Source organism: Perissodus microlepis, chromosome 22, assembly GCF_051167445.1.
Source record: "Perissodus microlepis isolate ML-2025 ecotype Zambia chromosome 22, ASM5116744v1, whole genome shotgun sequence".
Taxonomy (NCBI): domain Eukaryota; kingdom Metazoa; phylum Chordata; class Actinopteri; order Cichliformes; family Cichlidae; genus Perissodus; species Perissodus microlepis.
The window spans coordinates 26675823-26694618 of record NC_140481.1 but is presented as its reverse complement, the minus strand read 5'-3'; the positions used below and the strand labels follow the sequence as shown (position 1 = coordinate 26694618).

The window sequence follows — 18796 nt, the reverse complement described above, 5'->3', positions numbered from 1 at the left end:
TGTTTGTGCATTATTTAATAAAACGGAATAATAAACCATGAAAGGTGGCTCAACAACTGTGTACTGTATGTTTAATCTACAACAGCTCCAAAAATGTACATTTTTAACTTGAACAAACATTATTGCATATATAAGCTCTCAATAACGTCAATTCAGTTATTAAATTTAATAAAAACAACTAGAATGGAGAACATTAGAAGAGAGTATTTCAGAGGAACAGCTCAGCTTGAGTGGTTTGGAAACAAAGTTAGAGGCAAGCCCGAGATGGTTTGGTACATATGAAGGATAGTGGATTTATGAGATAAAGGATTTTGGAGATGGAGCTGTCAAGCAGGAGACCACAGAGAAGACTCATGAATGCAAGATAATAACTGCAGGCAATTTTTTGCATTATAAAAAGCAGTTTATAGTAATTTCAGTCTTTTATTTTCATTGTCATTAACTGCCAAAATTGCAGTAAGCATAATGCTGCATTCATGGCCTATCGGTAGAATGGAAAGCAAGACGATTAGGCGCATTCTGCTTTATTTTGTGCTCTTGCTCGCTTTTTATTTCACATTTATCTAAGGTTACCTTAAGGTTAGCTATGGTTAACGTCTTACGCAATCTCATAGTTAAACTGCCTAAATGAGCAAATTTTCGCATTATGTGTTTATAGTTTGGTTTACAAGTGAAAGTAAATCCCGACAAACATTTTAAATGATCGAGTTAAGTTTATAGTATAGGTGTTATTTTTCTTTTCTATTTATAAATTCACTGTCAGACGTTTTAACGTCCATGCAAATAACTCGTCCGACCCTAAAGTTTTATACAAATTGAACCAATGGGACCTGAACGCGGCATAAGTATGCGCAATCATGGCGCATTTTTGTGTCTCCTTGGCGACGAAGCGGAACCGGAATTACGAAGGAGATATGGCGCAGGGCACAATGAATTATGAGAGAATCAGTTAGTGTAGCTGGTCCAGCTCCTAATTTTGACATTTTGGTGCACATTTTGCCCTCCTGTCTTCTGAACGGTCACTGTGCCCCGTTAAGGTAAGACAGTTGGTCCCTACATGCGCGGGACAACCGCCAAAATCTAGACGGCTAGCCGGAATATTAGCCAAAAGACTCCTGGCTCCAAACATAACACAGAATAGGAAGGTGGAGTGCGTTTGGTTTGTTTACAGTGGCAGCCCGAAACATCATCTGTAAGCGTGCATTCTTGTCGATTCAATAGGTAAATTTGATGTCCCCGCCCAGTTAGGACGCCCCCTGAAAATGATTAGAGCTCTCTAAACAACTACTGAAAATTTTAGTGTTAGCTCCTCTGACAGGTGAAGCTATCTAACCTATTATGGAAGTAAATATCTAATAATAGTTACAATTATTTTGAAACTATAAATATTTTTGTTCACAAAATATGAAATTTTATATATTTTTACCATCTCCAAGATTTTTAACGACTGAAAGTAACATTACATGATTGTAAATATACTTAATTTCAAAGAGTGAAACGTAATTACAGAGTTTTTATTTAAGTATCAAAGGTTTAATGTACATCAAAAGGCCCTAACTGTCCAATATTACAAATACAGTCATGTGGAAAAGAAAGAAAAACTAAGTACAACATATGATTCAGTAGTGTTTGGAAGCTTTAGCAGCAGTAACTTGATGCCATTTTTTTTTATTACTTTCTGATGCTCTTCATGGAGCTGCTGAAGAAGGAAGAGAGGAAAGTCCTGGTGGAGCAGATTATCTTTGCCTGGTTCTGGTTGGTTTAAAGTTAAAAGAACAAATGATCATTTCATTTTTCCTGACAAAAATCCCCAAGAGAAGGTAGTACTGTTAACCTTACAGTCACCTGTTTATACACCAGTTCTCCTTAAGATGAGTGAACTAATCTAGTGTATAAATATAATAGAAATAAAAATAAATACATGATGTGGTTTTTACTGACAAAGAACTTACATTAAAAACCCCAAACACTTTATATTTGTCCTTAAGATCCATTCTAAATAAAGCTGATGTTCATATCTGCATATCTGCAGACGAGGATGAGTGCAGAAGCAGCAGACCGTGTGGCCGCTGTGACCAGCAGTCGGCCTGGCACGCCTCTTCAGACTTCCTGGTTTGAGTTTCTCCTCGACGACAGCCTGCTGGAGAAACACCTGCAGAAATCAAACCCAGGTTTGTTCAGCCTTACTCGTGAGTCCATCGTTTATTTTTAATGACATCTCATGGACTTGTAAAGGCTTGTTAATAACTGTTCTTTCTGCAGACCCAGCACCAGTGCAGCTCATCATCCAGTTCCTGGAGCAGGCGTCGAAGCCATCAGTGAATGAGCAGAATCAGGTCCAGCCTCCAGCCGACAACCGTCGGAACCGCACATTGAAGCTGCTTGCACTGAAAGTAGCTGCTCACATGAAATGGGATCTTGAGGTGCTTGAGAAAGGGTGAGTCAGAGTGTTTTAGATGGACATCTTTCGTTATCAGATTGTCTTTACGAAAAAGCCAAGTGGAATATGTCTCAGCGTGTAATTTAACGAAAATTCCTATTATGCAATTATCTAATATGCTTCCTGCTCGGCAGATTGACCATTCCTGTGTTAAACATGCTGCTGAATGAACTCCTGTGTGTGAGCAAAGTGCCGCCAGGGGTGAAACATGTGGACCTGGACCTCTCTACTCTTCCTCCCACCACTGCCATGGCTGTCATCATCTACAACCGCTGGTGAGTGAGATGACTCTCTCCGAAAGCAGCTGTCATGAGCTCAGTGGTAAACTAGTAAAATGGACTATGGAAGTGTTTATTTATGTTTGTATCCAAGTCTTAAACTGTAAATGTAGATTAAAAGAGGATGCATGAATAGAGATTGTGGCAGAGAATTAACCACTCATTTGTCTCATTTATATTTTGTCTGTTAAAGGGCCATCAGAACAATTGTGCTGAGCAGCTTTCCAGAGAAACAAACCAAACCTGGACCCCACCAGATAAACATGTAAGTCCTTCTCCTTCGTCTTCTTCCCTTTTATCACTTATTGCATCCACACTTACATGTTTTTATTTTCAAATATGTGTTATGCTATGCTACCACCTGCCTACCACTCTGCTCCTGTGCTGGAGTTTTAGCCCCTCAAAGACTTTTAGAAGCACATCTGACGCTGTTTCAGTTTTAAATCTCTGGGATTGTGTTTTTGTGTGGCCAGCCAGACATTCAGACTTCTGAAAACAATGAGACATTGTTCTACCCACATTCATTTGCTGATTGGCTTTAATTAGTCACAAAATATTAATTCAAAATTCTCATTGAGACAGATCACTTTCATCTTATTTTAAAATGAAAATATTTTATTGTGTAAATATACACAATAAATAAAAAATGTACTTGTGCTCATGTAATTCTTTGTAAAAAAAATACCAACATCCAGGCTTAATTTCGCAAATTAAGTGAAAAATAAATCATATATTCCACTGAATGCTTCTGTTGTGCCCTGATTTAGGTTGAATATTGTGCAGCAGGAGAAAGAAATGACTGAAAACATCCTCACTGTGGTGAGTAAGAACCTTTTTATGACCCATACATACTCTGTGAGTACATAAAACTATACCTTATTAATTATATTATTAGACATGTAATTTAAATTTCAGATAAACTAACAGCAGAAGTTGATACTATTATTAAAATGTTTCATTCCTTCAGCTAAAGGAGCAGGCGGCTGATTCCATCAGTGTGCTGGAAGGAGCTGTGAGACTGAAGAAAGACTTCTACGTTCACACCATGAGGACTCTGGACCTGCTGGCCGCAGACACTGCTGCCAACGGAGAGACAGAGTCTTCAACCGCAGGGCTTCGCATCAGCGCCGATGAGCTGCACTGCCAGGTTGGCTGAGTGCACAGCGCTGTCTTTCTAGAACTCTAATCCTTCTGGAAAAAAAGTGAATTTTTCTTAGGAGTAATAGAAGGATTTGTGTTTCAGGTGCATTATGATTTAGGAGGCATTTTCTTCCATCAAGGCTGCACAGACCTGCCAATCTATGAGAAGGCTCGGGATCACTTCAGACAGACAAAGGAACTTTTAAAGAAGGTAATCATATTTTATCACAGCTTCAATGACACAGTATGATTTAACTTTCTCAGGAGAGCCACAAGATGTAACTTTTCTCACAAAAGCTGCTGACATGGAGCTTTAGCAGTGGTTCAGTTGACCTTTTTCTCTACGCCTTTTAGCTAGACTCAACGGTTCATGTTCACCTGGATGAGAAGCGCCTGGCTGGATACTGGAATGCCTGTAGAGCTTTGACTGGAGACTGTGACCCCTGTGACCCCCAGACGACACCCTATGACCAGATTAACAGCCTGATCCGGGCTCACAACTACCCGGTCAGAGCAAACACATTGGAGAGATTTGAGTACTGCATTCTTATGAGTGTTGTGTTGCTTAGGCAAAAGTAGGTTGACATCACAAATAGGGGGCAAAAATGGTTTGTAAACTCCACTTTAATTCTCTGCAGGCTGTCATTGAAGCCTTCATCAAAGACAACATATCGCGCAGTTTGCCAAACCACTTCAGACGGTCTGTTCTCCGGGAGTTCTTGTATAAAGTCCAACAAGGGTGAGGAAACAACAAAATCAAACCTCTCTGCACGCACTGCAGCTAGCACAGACTTCAGACTTCTGTCACTGATCCACAGAGTGTTGTTATGGTCTGTTCTTTCACTCATTCTACTTGTGGAAATACAGTTTCTGCAGTCTTTCTGGACCACTTTGCAAACCACAAATTTTCACCTTTAAGCCAACAGCTGGAATCGGTTAACACGTGAAGCTGATATATGCCATTAAATAGTCAATAGTTTTGTAAAATAGTCTTGTAAAAGCATTTTATGCATTCATATTTTTGTATAACATCCCATCTCCCTGCAGGGAATCAGGCCTGGATGAGGTGTGTCACAAACTCTGTGTCTGCAACGCCGTCCGCGACACTCTGGAAGGAGAGATCCTCAGCGTGCGTTTTCAGCAGCTGCTCCTTAAGCCTAGCAAACAAGTGGTGGACTTCATTTTAGAGGTAACTCAGTAAATTGTGACCTGTGGTTTTTACTTCAGTATTATATTAAGAACAGTTTTTCTTTCATGTAGTAAAAGTTGGTTAAAGCCACTGCAGATTACAGTCAGACTTTGTTTGTCCTGCAGGTGTGCACACGCTCGCTGGAAAAAGACCGTCCATCTGAGGCGTCCAGAAGAAACATGGCTAATTTCCTGAAGTGAGTCAGAGTCACTGTTTTCCATGCATTGGACAATTATATAGGAGGTTATCAAGGGTCTGCTACAGAGATGATGTCGGGCAACAATACATTATTCAAATTCTATACTTGATGAAGACTTTGTCTTCCTTCTAAACCTGTTATGGTGCAGGACTCTGTGTGAAAGCTTGGAGGACCTGTCTCTGGTGTTTGTGGTGTCATCCCATAAGCTCTTCATGGAGCTGCTGAAGGAGGAAGAGAGGAAGGTCCTGGTGGAGCAGATGAGGAAGAGGTCGGCCACAATCAACCTCAGTGCCAAACCTCTGCCTTCTTTCTACGACATTCCGGGTACGTGGCCGAGACTTCTGCTACGTAACACTGCCGCTTCTCCACATGAAAACCATGAGACATATTGAGGTTTGGTTCACTTCTTCACAGCTTCAGCGAGTGTGAACATTGGCCAGCTGGAGCAGCAGCTCATCCTTTCACTGGAGCCACGCAGGATCAGACAGATCCTCATTGAACTCCACGGCCTGGCTGAACGACCTTTCTGGAGGGTCAACAGCAAGGTCAGAGACATGAGCTCAACATTAATGCATTTAAGATATCTTGGATTGTGCTTGACTACAGTTTCTCACATATACATATATATATATATATACACATATATACACACACATTTGGAATAATTTTCAATCCTTACTTCTCACACATGAAACCAACCAAGATTATCTGAATTAACCTACCACTTCCTGTTTATATGAACAGTGGGAGGTTCCTCCAGACTACATTAATGTGATCCTCGGCATTAAAGACAACCTGACCAAGGACCTGGTTTATATCCTCATGGCCAAAGGACTCCACTGCATTTCAATAAAGGTCTGAGCCATTATCAACGCTCAGTGGGGCATAAATGTTATTTTAATAATTAAACGTTGTTATCCAATCATCGAGCATCACTTTTAACTGCTTAATACACGAAGCATGTTTTCCTCAGGACTTCGCTCATGCACGGCAGCTTTTCTCAGCCTGTCTGGAGCTCGTCACAGAGTTTTCCCCGAAGCTGAGGCAGGTGATGCTGAATGAGATCTTGCTGCTGGAGGTCCGCGCACACGAGGCGATGGCGGCCGAGGGGAGCAAGGAGCGGCCGCCCCCTGACTTGGTCAGCAGGGTCAGAGGTTACCTGGAGATGAGGATTCATGGTGAGTGAACAGCAGCGAGTGGAGTCACTCCAGTGTCAGCGTCTTCAGGTTAAGTCTGTGATGGGAGAAAATCATTGTGGATCAGGCTTCATATACTACTATAAAATCTATTTCTAGGGCCCCAGTAAACAAATGTACTAAACTAATGTCACTTACAAGAATTTGTAAGTTACAGATCTGATTTTGCAGCTAGAAACATTTGTTAAAAAAAAAAAAAAAAGACACTATTAGGATACTTCTGCAAGAGTAGCATGTATCTCAATGTAAAAATAGACGTATGTCTGCTATCCATAAAAACTTCAGTTACCGATAAAGCAGAATAAACAGCTTCTGGCCTTGTTATATAGCACCAATTCTGGAGGTGCAGTGAAGGATTTCCTGGTCTTTGTTTCCAGATCTGCCTCTACGTCAGGTGGTGGGAGAGGAGTGTGTCGCCTTCATGTTGAACTGGAGGGAGAACGACTATCTGACTCTGCAGGTGTCACCGTCTCTGGTCATGAACAACCCGTACATCAAGGTAACACGTCTATGTGCTTCTTTTTTTTTTTTAACACTTTCATGAAATTTTCTCTTTCTAGCAGAGTGATGCTATTTCTGATATTCACCAACATGAAATTATAGCAAAGTTATCGACACAGTATCTGACTGTCTGTAAGGTTTAAGGCTATTTAAATCCCAGCTGAGACACTCTTCTGCAACTCAGAAGTCACAGCTCTATAAAAAAACTAAAAATCTTGAGTGATTACATAATGAACTAATAAGTTGGTGTAAATTCATTTAAAAATAAGTTGTGGTACCAGATCCACTTAAATTTTTCCACCAAGACACATGAAAGTCTGAGAGAGAGTATTCTCTTTCAGGATTGATTTGGTTATATTTAGGTACTGTGGGATTTCCAATAAATTACAATGCGATGTCTCGAGAACAAGGCGATGTAGGATTTTGAAACCGATACCATAGGTGTGTCTAGCGGTTGCCAGTATTTTTGCATTTTTCTTTATTAAATTTGTCCTGTTTTGTCCCGATAGCTTGGTCAGCTCCTGGCATCCACGTGCAAGGAGCTTCCAGGTCCTAAAGAAAGTCGGCGCACTGCCAAGGAGCTCTGGGATGTGGTGGTTCAGATCTGCAGCATCTCCATCCAACACAAGAGGAACAGCGACGGCCGAATTGGCCTCATTAAACAGAGAGAGTCCTCCATGGGCATCCTGCACCGGTATGATGTCATTTTAGGATTTCACAGGATTTAGAAACATTACAACATGTCTGAGATTCATGTAGCGTCACACTCATTCTGTTTTCTTAATGTGACTCTTCCAGGAGCAAATTCATCACTTTCACCAAGAAAATTAGAGTAAGTATCACCACATACCAACTTAAACACACTGTGGAAGAATAAATTAGCTGTTTACCTTGTGATTTTTGTCTTATTCTTACAGGAGCCACTGGTGCTGACGACTCTGATCTCACTGTTTGTGAGACTCCACAGTATAGTCAGGGTATGACTCTGAATTCATAAATAGAACACAGTAAAATGGAAAAATTGAGGGATTTCAGTGCTGCTGTAGTTTTTGTCTGCATCTTCAGCCCCTTGTTTTTTCTTCTTCTTCTTCTTTAGGATGACATTGTAAATGAAGTTACTGCAGAACATCTCTCCATCTGGCCATCTTCTCTTCCAAAGTAGGAACGACTTTTCTATTTTACCTCATCTGTTTGTTTTAGCTGCACCAACTGTTTCTGCTACACTGCACTGGTCGGACTTAGTTACAGGACCGACACACAGGGATCTCTTTTCCTGTCCTCAACTCCTACAAGCTGAGAGAAATCTTTTGAAGCTTGTTTCAACTACTGAAAAAATAAGAAAGTTATTTTCTCAGAATTTTGAGTTGAGTGAATATCTGTGGTTTGGACTAGTTTGACTCCTGCACCCCTGCTTGTACATTGTCATTTTACTCTTTATTCATCGTGTTGATGCCTCTTCACACTAACAGCTTATAAGCAGAGGTTACTTTTCTTGTGAAAAAGTTACAGGAAGTACACTGTGCATGAAAAGCTGTTAGGTTATCTGCAGTTACAGATCTTTTTATTACGTTCTTAGTTTAGACTCTACTAGAGCAGCTTTGCATGACTCACAGTTCAGAATAATCCTTATTTGACTTGTACTGTTGCTCCTCAGTTCATCCTCTGTGTGAACCAAGCTGTTTTCATTCCTTTGTCGTCAAGCCAACTTTCTTCTGATTGGCTAGCCTTCACAAACAGTTTGATATTAGGGGATATCATCTCTCTCTGACATCATAAACAATCAAAAGCAGCTGCACTATGACTGTAACTGTTAATATGAGAGGACATAAGGAAAAACATCCACTTTAACAGCATGTACACAGCACGAAAAACTAAATGTTCCGATCTGTGTGTTGAGCAGCATACAGGCAGTGGATGTGGAAGCTGTGGCTGTGACAGTCAAGGAGTTGGTTTCCTATGCGCTCACTCTAAACCCCAATAACCAATCATGGCTCATCACACAAGCCGACATCTACTTTGGTAAGAACAATCACCACATCTCATCAACTCAGAGAACTTTCTTCACTGAATCAGTGAAATGTTGTTATTCCTTAGACAAAGGCTGACGTTTTTCTACCAATGTACTTGACGTTTGGACAGAAAGGAAAAATAAGATTGAAGTGACTTAAAAAAATAAATTCACAGCAATTGCGAAACATTCCCTTAAGAAAGCATTTTCAGACACAGCCACCCACAGCTTGAATAACAACTTTCATTTCTCCCTTTGTAGTGACCAATCAGTACTCTGCAGCTCTGAACCTTTACCTGCAGGCTGGAGCTGTGTGCTCGGACTTCTTCACCAAAGCCGTCCCCCCTGACATCTACACTGACCAGGTAAAACACAGAGACTAATACCAGAGTGCACTCCATAGTGAGCCTCTGCAGTTTGAGAGATATGAGAGCCGACTGACTCGCCTAACAGTGACACACCTGTTTTTATTTTAGGTTCTGACGAGGATGATTAAATGCTGTTCAATGCTGAACTGCCACACACAGGTCAGAGGTCAAACTGCCTATTTGAGAAAGTGAACTAATGTTAGCTGCTGAGGAATTAATGAACATATTGTTGGATTGATGCAGGTGCCCACTTTTTCCCCAGCATAATTTCATGAATAAAAGCTAGAAAGCTCCTCGTCCCTTCTTTGAACATTTAGCAGAACAAAATCAATATAACAGTATAATAATGATAGACCCTGATGAGAGAAAAAAAAAATATATCAGCTTTATTTGCTGATGAGAGTCAATAAGGCAAATCAACCAATACCATTGTTTGCCTCATTATTCCGTGCACCTCTGCTAAAGTATAAAGCCGACTGTAAGTGTCTCAGTGCTGACTGGTGTCTTACAGATGTAGCGAGTTGGAAGTAATGTGACATCTCTGATTCTCGTCAGGTTGCTGTTCTGTGCCAGTTTCTGAGAGAAGTCGACTACATGACAGCGTTCAAAGCGCTTCAGGAGCAGAACAGGTACGGCCCTGGAGGACACATTACATTACCCACAGAGCCATTCTTAATAACAGCTAGTATCTTCTCACATTACAGTCACGACGCCATGGACTCGTTCTACGACTACATCTGGGACGTCACCATCCTGGAATATCTCACACGTATCCTTCATGTAACAATAATCACTGCTGGCTAAAACTTAGTTTTCTTTTCAAGGAATACATTCTCTCCAGTGTCTGTTTAGCTTCCTGATTTTTTTGCTCAGATATTCACCACAAACGAGGAGAGACTGAGAAGAGACAAATAGCGGTAAGTCTTTATAACCCTACAGCTTATACCACGAAAGGCTGCGACCTGAAAAGCATCTCATACGTATAGATTTATGACTTCTCTGTGATGCAATAAGAGCATAGAAGAATAATGCAGGAAGAGACCGGCAACAAAGTGACGACCAGCTAACGCTTGTCAATGACCACCCACATAACGGGTGACCGTGGCTCAGGGGAAGCGCATCTGTAACCGGAAGGTCGCCGGTTCGATCCCCGGGCTCTCTGTCCTGGTCGTTGTGTGCTTGGGCAAGACACTTTACCCTACTGCCTACTGGTGTTGGCCAGAGGGGCCGATGGCGCGATATGGCAGCCTCGCTTCTGTCAGTCTGCCCCAGGGCAGCTGTGGCTACAACCGTAGCTTGCCTCCACCAGTGTGTGAATGAGAGAGTGAATGAATAGTGGCATTGTAAAGCGCTTTGGGTGCCTTGAAAAGCGCTATATAAATCCAATCCATTATTATTATTATTATTATAATAATAATAATAATAATAATAATAATAAGCAGACTCGTTAATGTCTAATAAAAATAATACTTGTGAGGCATAAAAGGTCAAATTTAATCTGACGTGCATTGTGAAACAAGAGTTACTGAGCAATGTTGAGCTTAAAGTCAGAGCTCAACTCTTTACCTGCCCAGATCTCTATGGTAACTTAAGCTGAATGTGCCACCTTGTCTGTAGCAAATTATATTCAGAGTTATGGTTTTAAAATCCTTTGGAAGCATCAGTTTCACAGTATACAAGTGAAATATAATTATCTGCAATTAGAGCAGTGCAGCTCAGTCACATCCTCAGTGGACTTTGCATTCAGCTGGTGAAGGGTGTACAGATGTTTTTAGAGTCCTAATCTGCTGCCATGTCTATTTTACACTGTTGGAACTGCAGCTAAATGAAACAGATTAGAAAGTTGATCTGTAACGGTTCAAGGAGGTTCATCAATTAATATTCAAATTTAATTTATATAAACTAAAGAGATTTGCACGTGCTTTTATTAGGCTGTGGGAGAGAGACTTGAACATTTAAGGTTACTCAGTGTGTTTAGGTCAGGGGTGGGCAATCTCAGTCCACGAGGGCCGGTGTCCCTGCAGGATTTAGATGTGTCCTCGAACCAACACAGCTGATTTAAATGGCTAAATTAGCTCCTCAGCATGTCCTGAAGTTCTCCAGAGGCCTGGTAACGAACTAATCATGTGATTCAGGTGTGTTGACCCAAGGTGAGATCTAAAACCTGCAGGGACACCGGCCCTCGTGGACTGGGATTGCCCACCCCTGGTTTAGGTGTATGGACTGCAATAAAGAATTTATATAAAATATGTTTGGAAGTGTAGAACCTGTATGATTTTGTATATTTCAATAAGAATTCTCATAACAAAAATATAACCGATGTCATCTCCCAACCCTTCAGATAAAAGCGATTGGACAGACAGAACTGAACACCAGTAATCCAGAGGAAGTGCTGCAGCTGGCTGCGCAGAAGAGGAAGAAGAGATTCCTGCAGGCGATGGCCAAACTGTACTTTTAGTAAACACACGAACCACTGTCAGATTTCACAGGGTGGGGATGAATATTTTATTTTGTGGTAACAAGTACATGGTAATTTGTATTATTCTCATCTTTTGCAATAAACTTATAAAACCAAAATGCCCTGAGTTAATCACATCAGGATAAAAGAAAAGCAAAAAATGAACTGAGTGCGATGGACCTGGTTCAGTTAATGCTTTCTGTTTGGGGTTTTTAAAAGTTCACACTGGTACAGCATTAATTTTACTATACTTTTTTGGCTGCTGGACAGCAGCACACAACATTTCTTCATTTAAAAAGAGAAAAAAAAAAAAAAAATGCATCCCACAATTTTCTAGAAATTCACCTTCAGGTTACAAACTTTTGAACTTTGCATTTTTCTGAAATAAAACCTTAAAAGCCAAAAAAATGAGGGAAAACAAAATAAACCCAAAACAAAAGTGGCTAGAAGAAGAGTGGTCTTCAAATATCAGTTAACAGTTTAGATCTCCTACATTGTCTTTTAATGGATCGAATACGTCAAGAACTACTATTTGTGGTGAGGGGAAGATGCGGGGGTGGGTGAGGGGAAGATGCGGGGGTGGGTGAGGGGTGACAACTATTCAACTCTAAACTAACAATAACTATTCTCACACTATGGCATACTAAGACTACGACGCAATTTATTTTGATTCAGCATTCAACTCTGTCAGATCAGTCTGAGTCGGACAGTTGCAGCCATCTCTGAGGAAAGTTTCAGATAGAACTGCAATCAGCACCTTCAGACTCTGTTAAACTTCATCTTCTGAAGACGTAAGTCCTTGCCCAGGTACGTAGATCCTCTCTCTGTACGGGGTGGCATCGAGCGCTTCCACATCATTTGTAGGAGAATTGCCTTTTATTGCCTTGTAAGCAACATCCTAAAAATTAACGGAAGCAATTTATCGACACCGTAAGGGTAACAACTTGGAATTCAAGTCTCATTCATTTTTAGTCTTTTTTTTTTTTTTTTTTTAAAATTAAAAATAACATTTCATTTTAAACAGAATAAATATGCCAAGGAAAGGGGGGGGGGGAAGAAACCTTTAGAGTTTCATTCCCTTCTGCAAAATAAGACTTCTACAAATGCGCAGTTTCACGTGTGTCAGCTGGGAAAAATAAGTTGTTTAAATGTTCACTTTATACCAAAAGTAAATATATTTTCTTAAAATCAAAGAAATGCTTTTACGTGAAATTGTGCATTCAGGGTTTCATTCTGCAATACAGAAACATGGTCCAGGGTTTTTTGTGTTTTTTTTTTTTTATGGCTAATGTCAGAAGCTCTGCCATCTCCCCAATGACGTTTAAGAATGAAACAGCAAAGGAGTGACGACATCATTCAATAACTAAAAGGCTGCAGAATTATGGGTTCATACTAGCACAGTACTGTAAACGAGTGATCCATTTGAATTTCCGTCCACAGAAGTGGGCAACCAAATAGAATGATAGGCAACACTACTCACACAGATTCAAGTCAACCTCATCATTTCAAATTCCTCGGCATTGGCAGAGGTATGGTGTCTCATACCACTGCTCTTAGCTTTGACTTTGCATTCTTGTTTCTGGAACGGTTGTAAAAAACTGACAGCGTGTCAAACAAGAAGGCAAAGCAGTATGAATGTCATACTGCAGATCAATGTTTTCGAAATACTCAGACCAGCCCACCTGGCATCAAACACGTCATGATCAAAGTCACTTAAAATAGAGCTTCTTCCTTATTCTGATGCTCAGTTTCAACTTCAGTAGGTCCTCTTGACCATGTCTAAATGCACAGAGTTTCTGCCATGTGATTGACCAATTGTACAAGGTTGACCACCAGTCGAGCAGATGTACCTACTGAAGTGGTCAGCGAATATAGATCATGTGTCAGAAGAGGAGTTATCCAATGCCAGTCCTTTTATTTATAGCTCTTAGTATGCAACACAGGTTTCCGCCATCACAAACTGCATTAAACCAGCTTCCGTCTGTAAACTCTATATAGCTTCTACAAACATTTCAAGTCTTAGGAGTTTGCTTTTGTATGGGTAAACAATCATTTTCCTGACTGCATTTTCTCGTCTGACTTCAACCTTAAATTATAAGACCACAGAGAAAAAAAAAAAATTACACTAACCAAAATGGACATGTAGTTCAAGTTTGCCTGGATGTTGTATTGGTCTTCTCTTCTTACTGTGGGAAACACTTTCCGTGTGACTGTGCCAAAGTCTTCCAGTGCATCCATAAAGGGGGCCAGCCTGTCAACATATGGCTGGAGGAGTTCTCTGGGGATACCTAAACAGAGAAACCAAACATACAGACTGAATAACCTGACATGTTCAAGAGTTAAGCCTTCTCATTTTAAACATTAACTTCGTTCTTCCTGTGTGTCAGGTGTAACACGTTTTCCCACTTTTTTTAGTTATTTTATTTCTGTTTTTTTTAAGTCTCCAACTCTTACGTGTAACTTTTTCAACCAGTCCCTGGTCCACGAAATAACACAGGACTGAGGCAGCCAATCCGTGATAAGGCATGTCCATCGAGTTCATGTCAAGGATGCACAGATCTAAAAGCTAAAACAAAAACACCTTGAGCAACTACAGACTCCCCACTACATACAAGGTTAGCAAGGATATTTCACTTCTCTCTCTCAACACAGTCTTATTTGTAGATGTATTATAGAACTGTTGACTTAAATATAAGTGAACTCAAACACCTACATTTGTACTTCTCATGTAAGTATCTTTTGGAAACGGCTGCTCAAGCAAGTTTGCTTTTTCTTTCCTGAAGATCACCTGCAGGAGGAACTTCAGCCAGGTCAAAGCCGTTTCAGGACGAGTGTACCAGCGCAATGTCTGCAGAGCATACAAAAGCATATTGATTTATAAAATGTATAATGGAACAGGTGCATATGATGAATAGTGAGTTAAAAGTATTACCCTCAAAATGACCAACTCCATATGACGGAATTCTTCTACATGGTAGATCCCATGAGCCACACGTGACAGATGCAAGATCTTTAAAGGTTTAGATTCCTATAAAATAAATAAAACGCCTTTAATCAACCAGGGGTTAAAGTGGGCAGGAACACCTTTCTAGTACCTTTAAATCAACCCAGTTAGTAGTTTCACACAAAGTCAAGCAAGTCAAATTTCGATCCTACATTTAAAAATTTTAATCTGATGTTACCCTTTCCTTTCACTCTGCTGTATTTGACAGCAGGCTATGGCTAATGGGTGGAAAGAAGCCACAGACGTATGAAGAATGCAGTCGAAGCGCAGTAAAGCTGAATTACAACAGCAGTTCAGGTCTGCCACGCACAAGCAAGAGAGTCACCATTGGTTCCCACTTAAATGCACTTTGTGACACTTTAATCCCTGTTCGCAACATCAAGAAACCCACAGTGCAAATAAAAACATTGGAATAAGTAATAAGAATTTGTATTTTAGATTTAACACAAAAAGCCCCCCCCCCTCCAAAAAAAAAAGACAAGAAACTACTAAACAGTAATTTTACCTCCATCTTTGATGCTATAAGAAGACATGTGAGCACAATGAGCTGCAGCACACCCGACTTAAGATTTCTCTCAAGCAACAGAAAACGGTCAAAGTAGTCCTGTGCCAGGTAGAAAGTCTCCCTGTGAACAGCGTAGGCCTCACACACCTGCAGGAACAGTCATGAAAGTCCTGTTAATGTGTCATTTAGATGAGACAGCTAATCTACAAATTCTAATTTGGATTGAGTTGCACTACTCACGACTGTATTCCAAGTAAATCATTTTTAGCTACAAACACTAAAAATAACATTCAATGCTGCTTTGATATTACTGAAAATTCTGATTTCAAAACAACAACAACAACCTCCATTAACCAGTAGAGGATGATCGATCTCATTCTGGGTGTTAACAGGGGTTGCTTCTCCATGAAGCTCACGCTGCTGCGTCTGATGTTCCTCGGCGTGCCGATCATCCTCACCCACTCGTCATCGGAAGACTCACATCTGTAATATACAGTCAATTAAAGCTACAGCAGTAAGTGAAGAGAAAATGTGTAATTCCTTTAAAGGTTAATGAAAAAAAAAAAAAAAAAAGCATAAACTTGATGCGAGACTTTGCTGCTTTTGAAGTTCTTTAACGTTACCTTGCACTGTTGCACGGTCAAGCAGCAACCTCTGGAGGCTGCCAGTGCTACCCATCAGCCCACTAGTAGATACACCTAAGGGATCTATTTGAAAATCCTATGCCAACACCTTGTTCTAGTTATCGCATTCACAAACTACCCGCCTGGCAGGGTGATGCAAGCAATGTATCCATCAAGTTCCCAGTAGTCCAAGTCCTTGGAATTTTCCAATTACCATCCCTAGTGACCAAAGCACACCATCAGCCTTTTATAGCTGAGGGGCAATAAAACTGCAATTTCGTTAAAATGTTATATTTTACAGAATAAAAAGAACCAAACAAAAACAAAATCATCTTTACAGCATAGTTTTATCAACTTGATAATGGAGTTAGCTTTGATGTGTGCTTAGACAGGCACTTTGAGCTGCCCGTCTTCTGCCAACGACTCATCACTGGTTTCAATGGAATTATCTGAATAATAAAGTTTCCATGGATTATTTTGTCATGTTTAAAAATAACTAATCAGTCTAACAGAAAAGCATCAACAGCAGAAGATGTCAGCATAAGAAAAAAAGAAAATACCCAAGGTAAGGGTGCAGCGAGAACAGCCGGCTCGAGGCAATTAAGGAAATCGATGCTGGCTGGACTGCATCCTGGAGAGGTGACTTCGGAGTGATCGTTATAAGCTTTTTGAGCTGAAATTAAAAAGAAAATCCACTCACATTTTATCAACGATCTGCCATTTGTTGACTCGTACTTCAAGAAGGTGACATACCCTTTGATATAGTGTGTTCTCCTTTTCTCTGTACTGTAGGATTAAAAAACAAAGTTATAAACTGTACAGAAGTGGCTGTAGAGAACCGTTTTATGCTACTTAAAGTCACAACCATGCTTTCAAATGATTTGTCTCTTACTTTTCGTCCCAGCCATGAAGTCTCCCTCTCTCTTCTCTTTAGGCGACGACTGCAAAGACACAAAACTGAACTCAGTACAGTCCGACAGTCCAATCACACCATGGCCTCAAAATACAATAATAACACAAATCCTCAAAAGTAGTCATACCGTCGTGCCATGAATTCTTCCAGTGACATCTAAAGAAGAGATGAAAAAAAAATGTCAGTGTCAATGGCAAACAAAGGAAGTTGACCTTCAGAGGTAAAATGGCAGATATTGTCCACAAGAGGCTGCACCTGCCTTACACTACAGAACAAGTTAAATACATATATCATCAGCATTTAAATCATGGACCATACTCCAGCAGGCTCCAGACTTGCAGCTTAAAGGTTGTTTCATTTCTGACCACAGGATGTTGAACAAAGGAAACATCCAGAAATGTACTATCATACAGCAACAGAAAGCCTTAGCAGTAACATTGTATCTATAACAGAGCACTGTTTAAAAGCCTCGAGCCACTCTTTTCTTTGCATTATGCTTCCAATGACTCAGTCTTCTGATTTTTTTGTCTTGAGCAATAGTTCGAGGGTTTTCCTTGGAAACTGGGCGTTTCTCATTTTCATTCTAGTTCCTGACCATTTTCAGTGGAATGTCTGTTAAACCACAGCTTCCCATGCAGCAAGTGTGTCCAAGGGGAGGACAAATAAAGTGGCAGGCCTAAATAAAATGAGGTGGGAAAAAAAAAAAAAATCCAGCAAAAACCTGACAGATGCAGCTTTACCTTTAGCTGATCCATAGAGTTAACATCAGTGGCAACAGTGCATCTACAGCCATCCTTAAAACTCCATCATGGCTTGGGGCTGAATTTCAGACTTTGCTGTTTGGGATCTTGGTAAAATTAAAGGAATCAGATTTTTATCCACCGTTCAATATCATATGCAAGGCGTCTGAGTCGAATGACTTTTCAGCATGACAGTGATCGGAAACATCTTGATAGAGAAGAGAACAAAAAGAAGCTGGCATCCAAAGAAGCGCTTTGAATGTTCTTCAAGAAGCCTGGAGAACTATCCCTGAATTCTACTTGAAGAGCTTAAAAGAAAACTTGCTCAAGAGAATTCAGGCTGTCTTGAAGAATGAAGACTTCCAAGTATTAACTTTCAAACTGGCCAGAAGTGTTTTCCTTTTGCATATACTGTATTACCATGCATATTTGCAAAACGTTGTTAAAAAATATAAAGAAATGAGGGGGACTTAAGAGTTTTACACAGGATAATTGACCAGGTGCTTTGAATTGAACCCTAAACCACCATGTTCAGGTGTTAATTTATCTGTTGTGCTTCATGATATTAATCCAATCAGTGTGCACTTCATCGAAAGCTGCCATTTAAAATTCAAGGATGCAAACTTTGCTCACTTGTTTTTAAACGTCACTTAACCAAAGTGAGGTTTGTGGGTCGAAAAGCAAGGGTGAGAATAGCCAAATCACTTGCTTAAAAATAAAGTTAAATAAAAATAACAATAACGAGTTACTTTAAGTATGTCCTTTGGTTCTACCGCGGCGTGCGAAGGCTACAGAAACGAGTGAGCGGTGCAAATGAACCGCAGAGAGCGGAACTACTTTTATCCTTTGTAGTCACAGCTGCAAACTTACCGTCATCTCGTCACCTGCCTCTGATGCCATTGCGCGTACGTTTACGACACGTGCATGTTGCGCATGCCTATAAATACTCCCAATCGGAGCCATCATGTTTTTTAATTAAAACATTTAAAACAAAGTTGACTACTTGCAACTGTTTACCTTACGTTTAAATTCACACTGCTTTAGCGTCAAACGCCTAACCACTGGAAGTAGAATAAACTACTGAATAAAATAATAAAATAAAATATATAAAGCATTACGATATAAGTGAGAATTTTTCTGCATTACAGTTAAACACAGTTCAGACTTTACTGTGTCAGAAAAACGTGAAAAAAAAAACCCCGCCAGCATCAAACTGGTTTCTTTTCTCTTTTTC

At 40.2% G+C, this 18796-nt stretch overlaps 2 protein-coding genes across 2 annotated transcripts; one reads left to right on the top strand and one right to left on the bottom strand.

Moving 5' to 3' along the window:
- Nucleotides 1–895: 895 nt before the first annotated feature.
- Nucleotides 896–11896, top strand: ints8 (integrator complex subunit 8). The gene is made up of 28 exons (XM_084919765.1): nucleotides 896–1037; nucleotides 2033–2171; nucleotides 2263–2437; nucleotides 2575–2715; nucleotides 2912–2983; nucleotides 3486–3537; nucleotides 3686–3865; nucleotides 3962–4069; nucleotides 4213–4365; nucleotides 4497–4597; nucleotides 4906–5047; nucleotides 5173–5243; nucleotides 5395–5570; nucleotides 5661–5791; nucleotides 5991–6101; nucleotides 6220–6424; nucleotides 6820–6941; nucleotides 7453–7637; nucleotides 7742–7775; nucleotides 7861–7920; nucleotides 8040–8101; nucleotides 8844–8962; nucleotides 9213–9316; nucleotides 9428–9478; nucleotides 9875–9948; nucleotides 10024–10088; nucleotides 10193–10236; nucleotides 11661–11896. Exons 2-28 carry the CDS (start codon nucleotides 2039–2041, stop codon nucleotides 11775–11777), a joined length of 2988 nt encoding a protein of 995 aa, XP_084775891.1. The 5' UTR covers nucleotides 896–1037; nucleotides 2033–2038; the 3' UTR covers nucleotides 11778–11896.
- An 82-nt stretch (nucleotides 11897–11978) lies between these two features.
- LOC146363334 (G1/S-specific cyclin-E3-like) lies at nucleotides 11979–18528 on the bottom strand. Its single transcript, XM_084919766.1, has 12 exons — nucleotides 18433–18528; nucleotides 16950–16978; nucleotides 16802–16850; nucleotides 16663–16695; nucleotides 16470–16582; nucleotides 15631–15769; nucleotides 15287–15433; nucleotides 14710–14805; nucleotides 14491–14625; nucleotides 14232–14343; nucleotides 13908–14065; nucleotides 11979–12675 (listed from the first exon to the last, which is right to left on the bottom strand). Exons 1-12 carry the CDS (start codon nucleotides 18526–18528, stop codon nucleotides 12547–12549), a joined length of 1236 nt encoding a protein of 411 aa, XP_084775892.1. The 3' UTR covers nucleotides 11979–12546.
- Nucleotides 18529–18796: the final 268 nt, after the last annotated feature.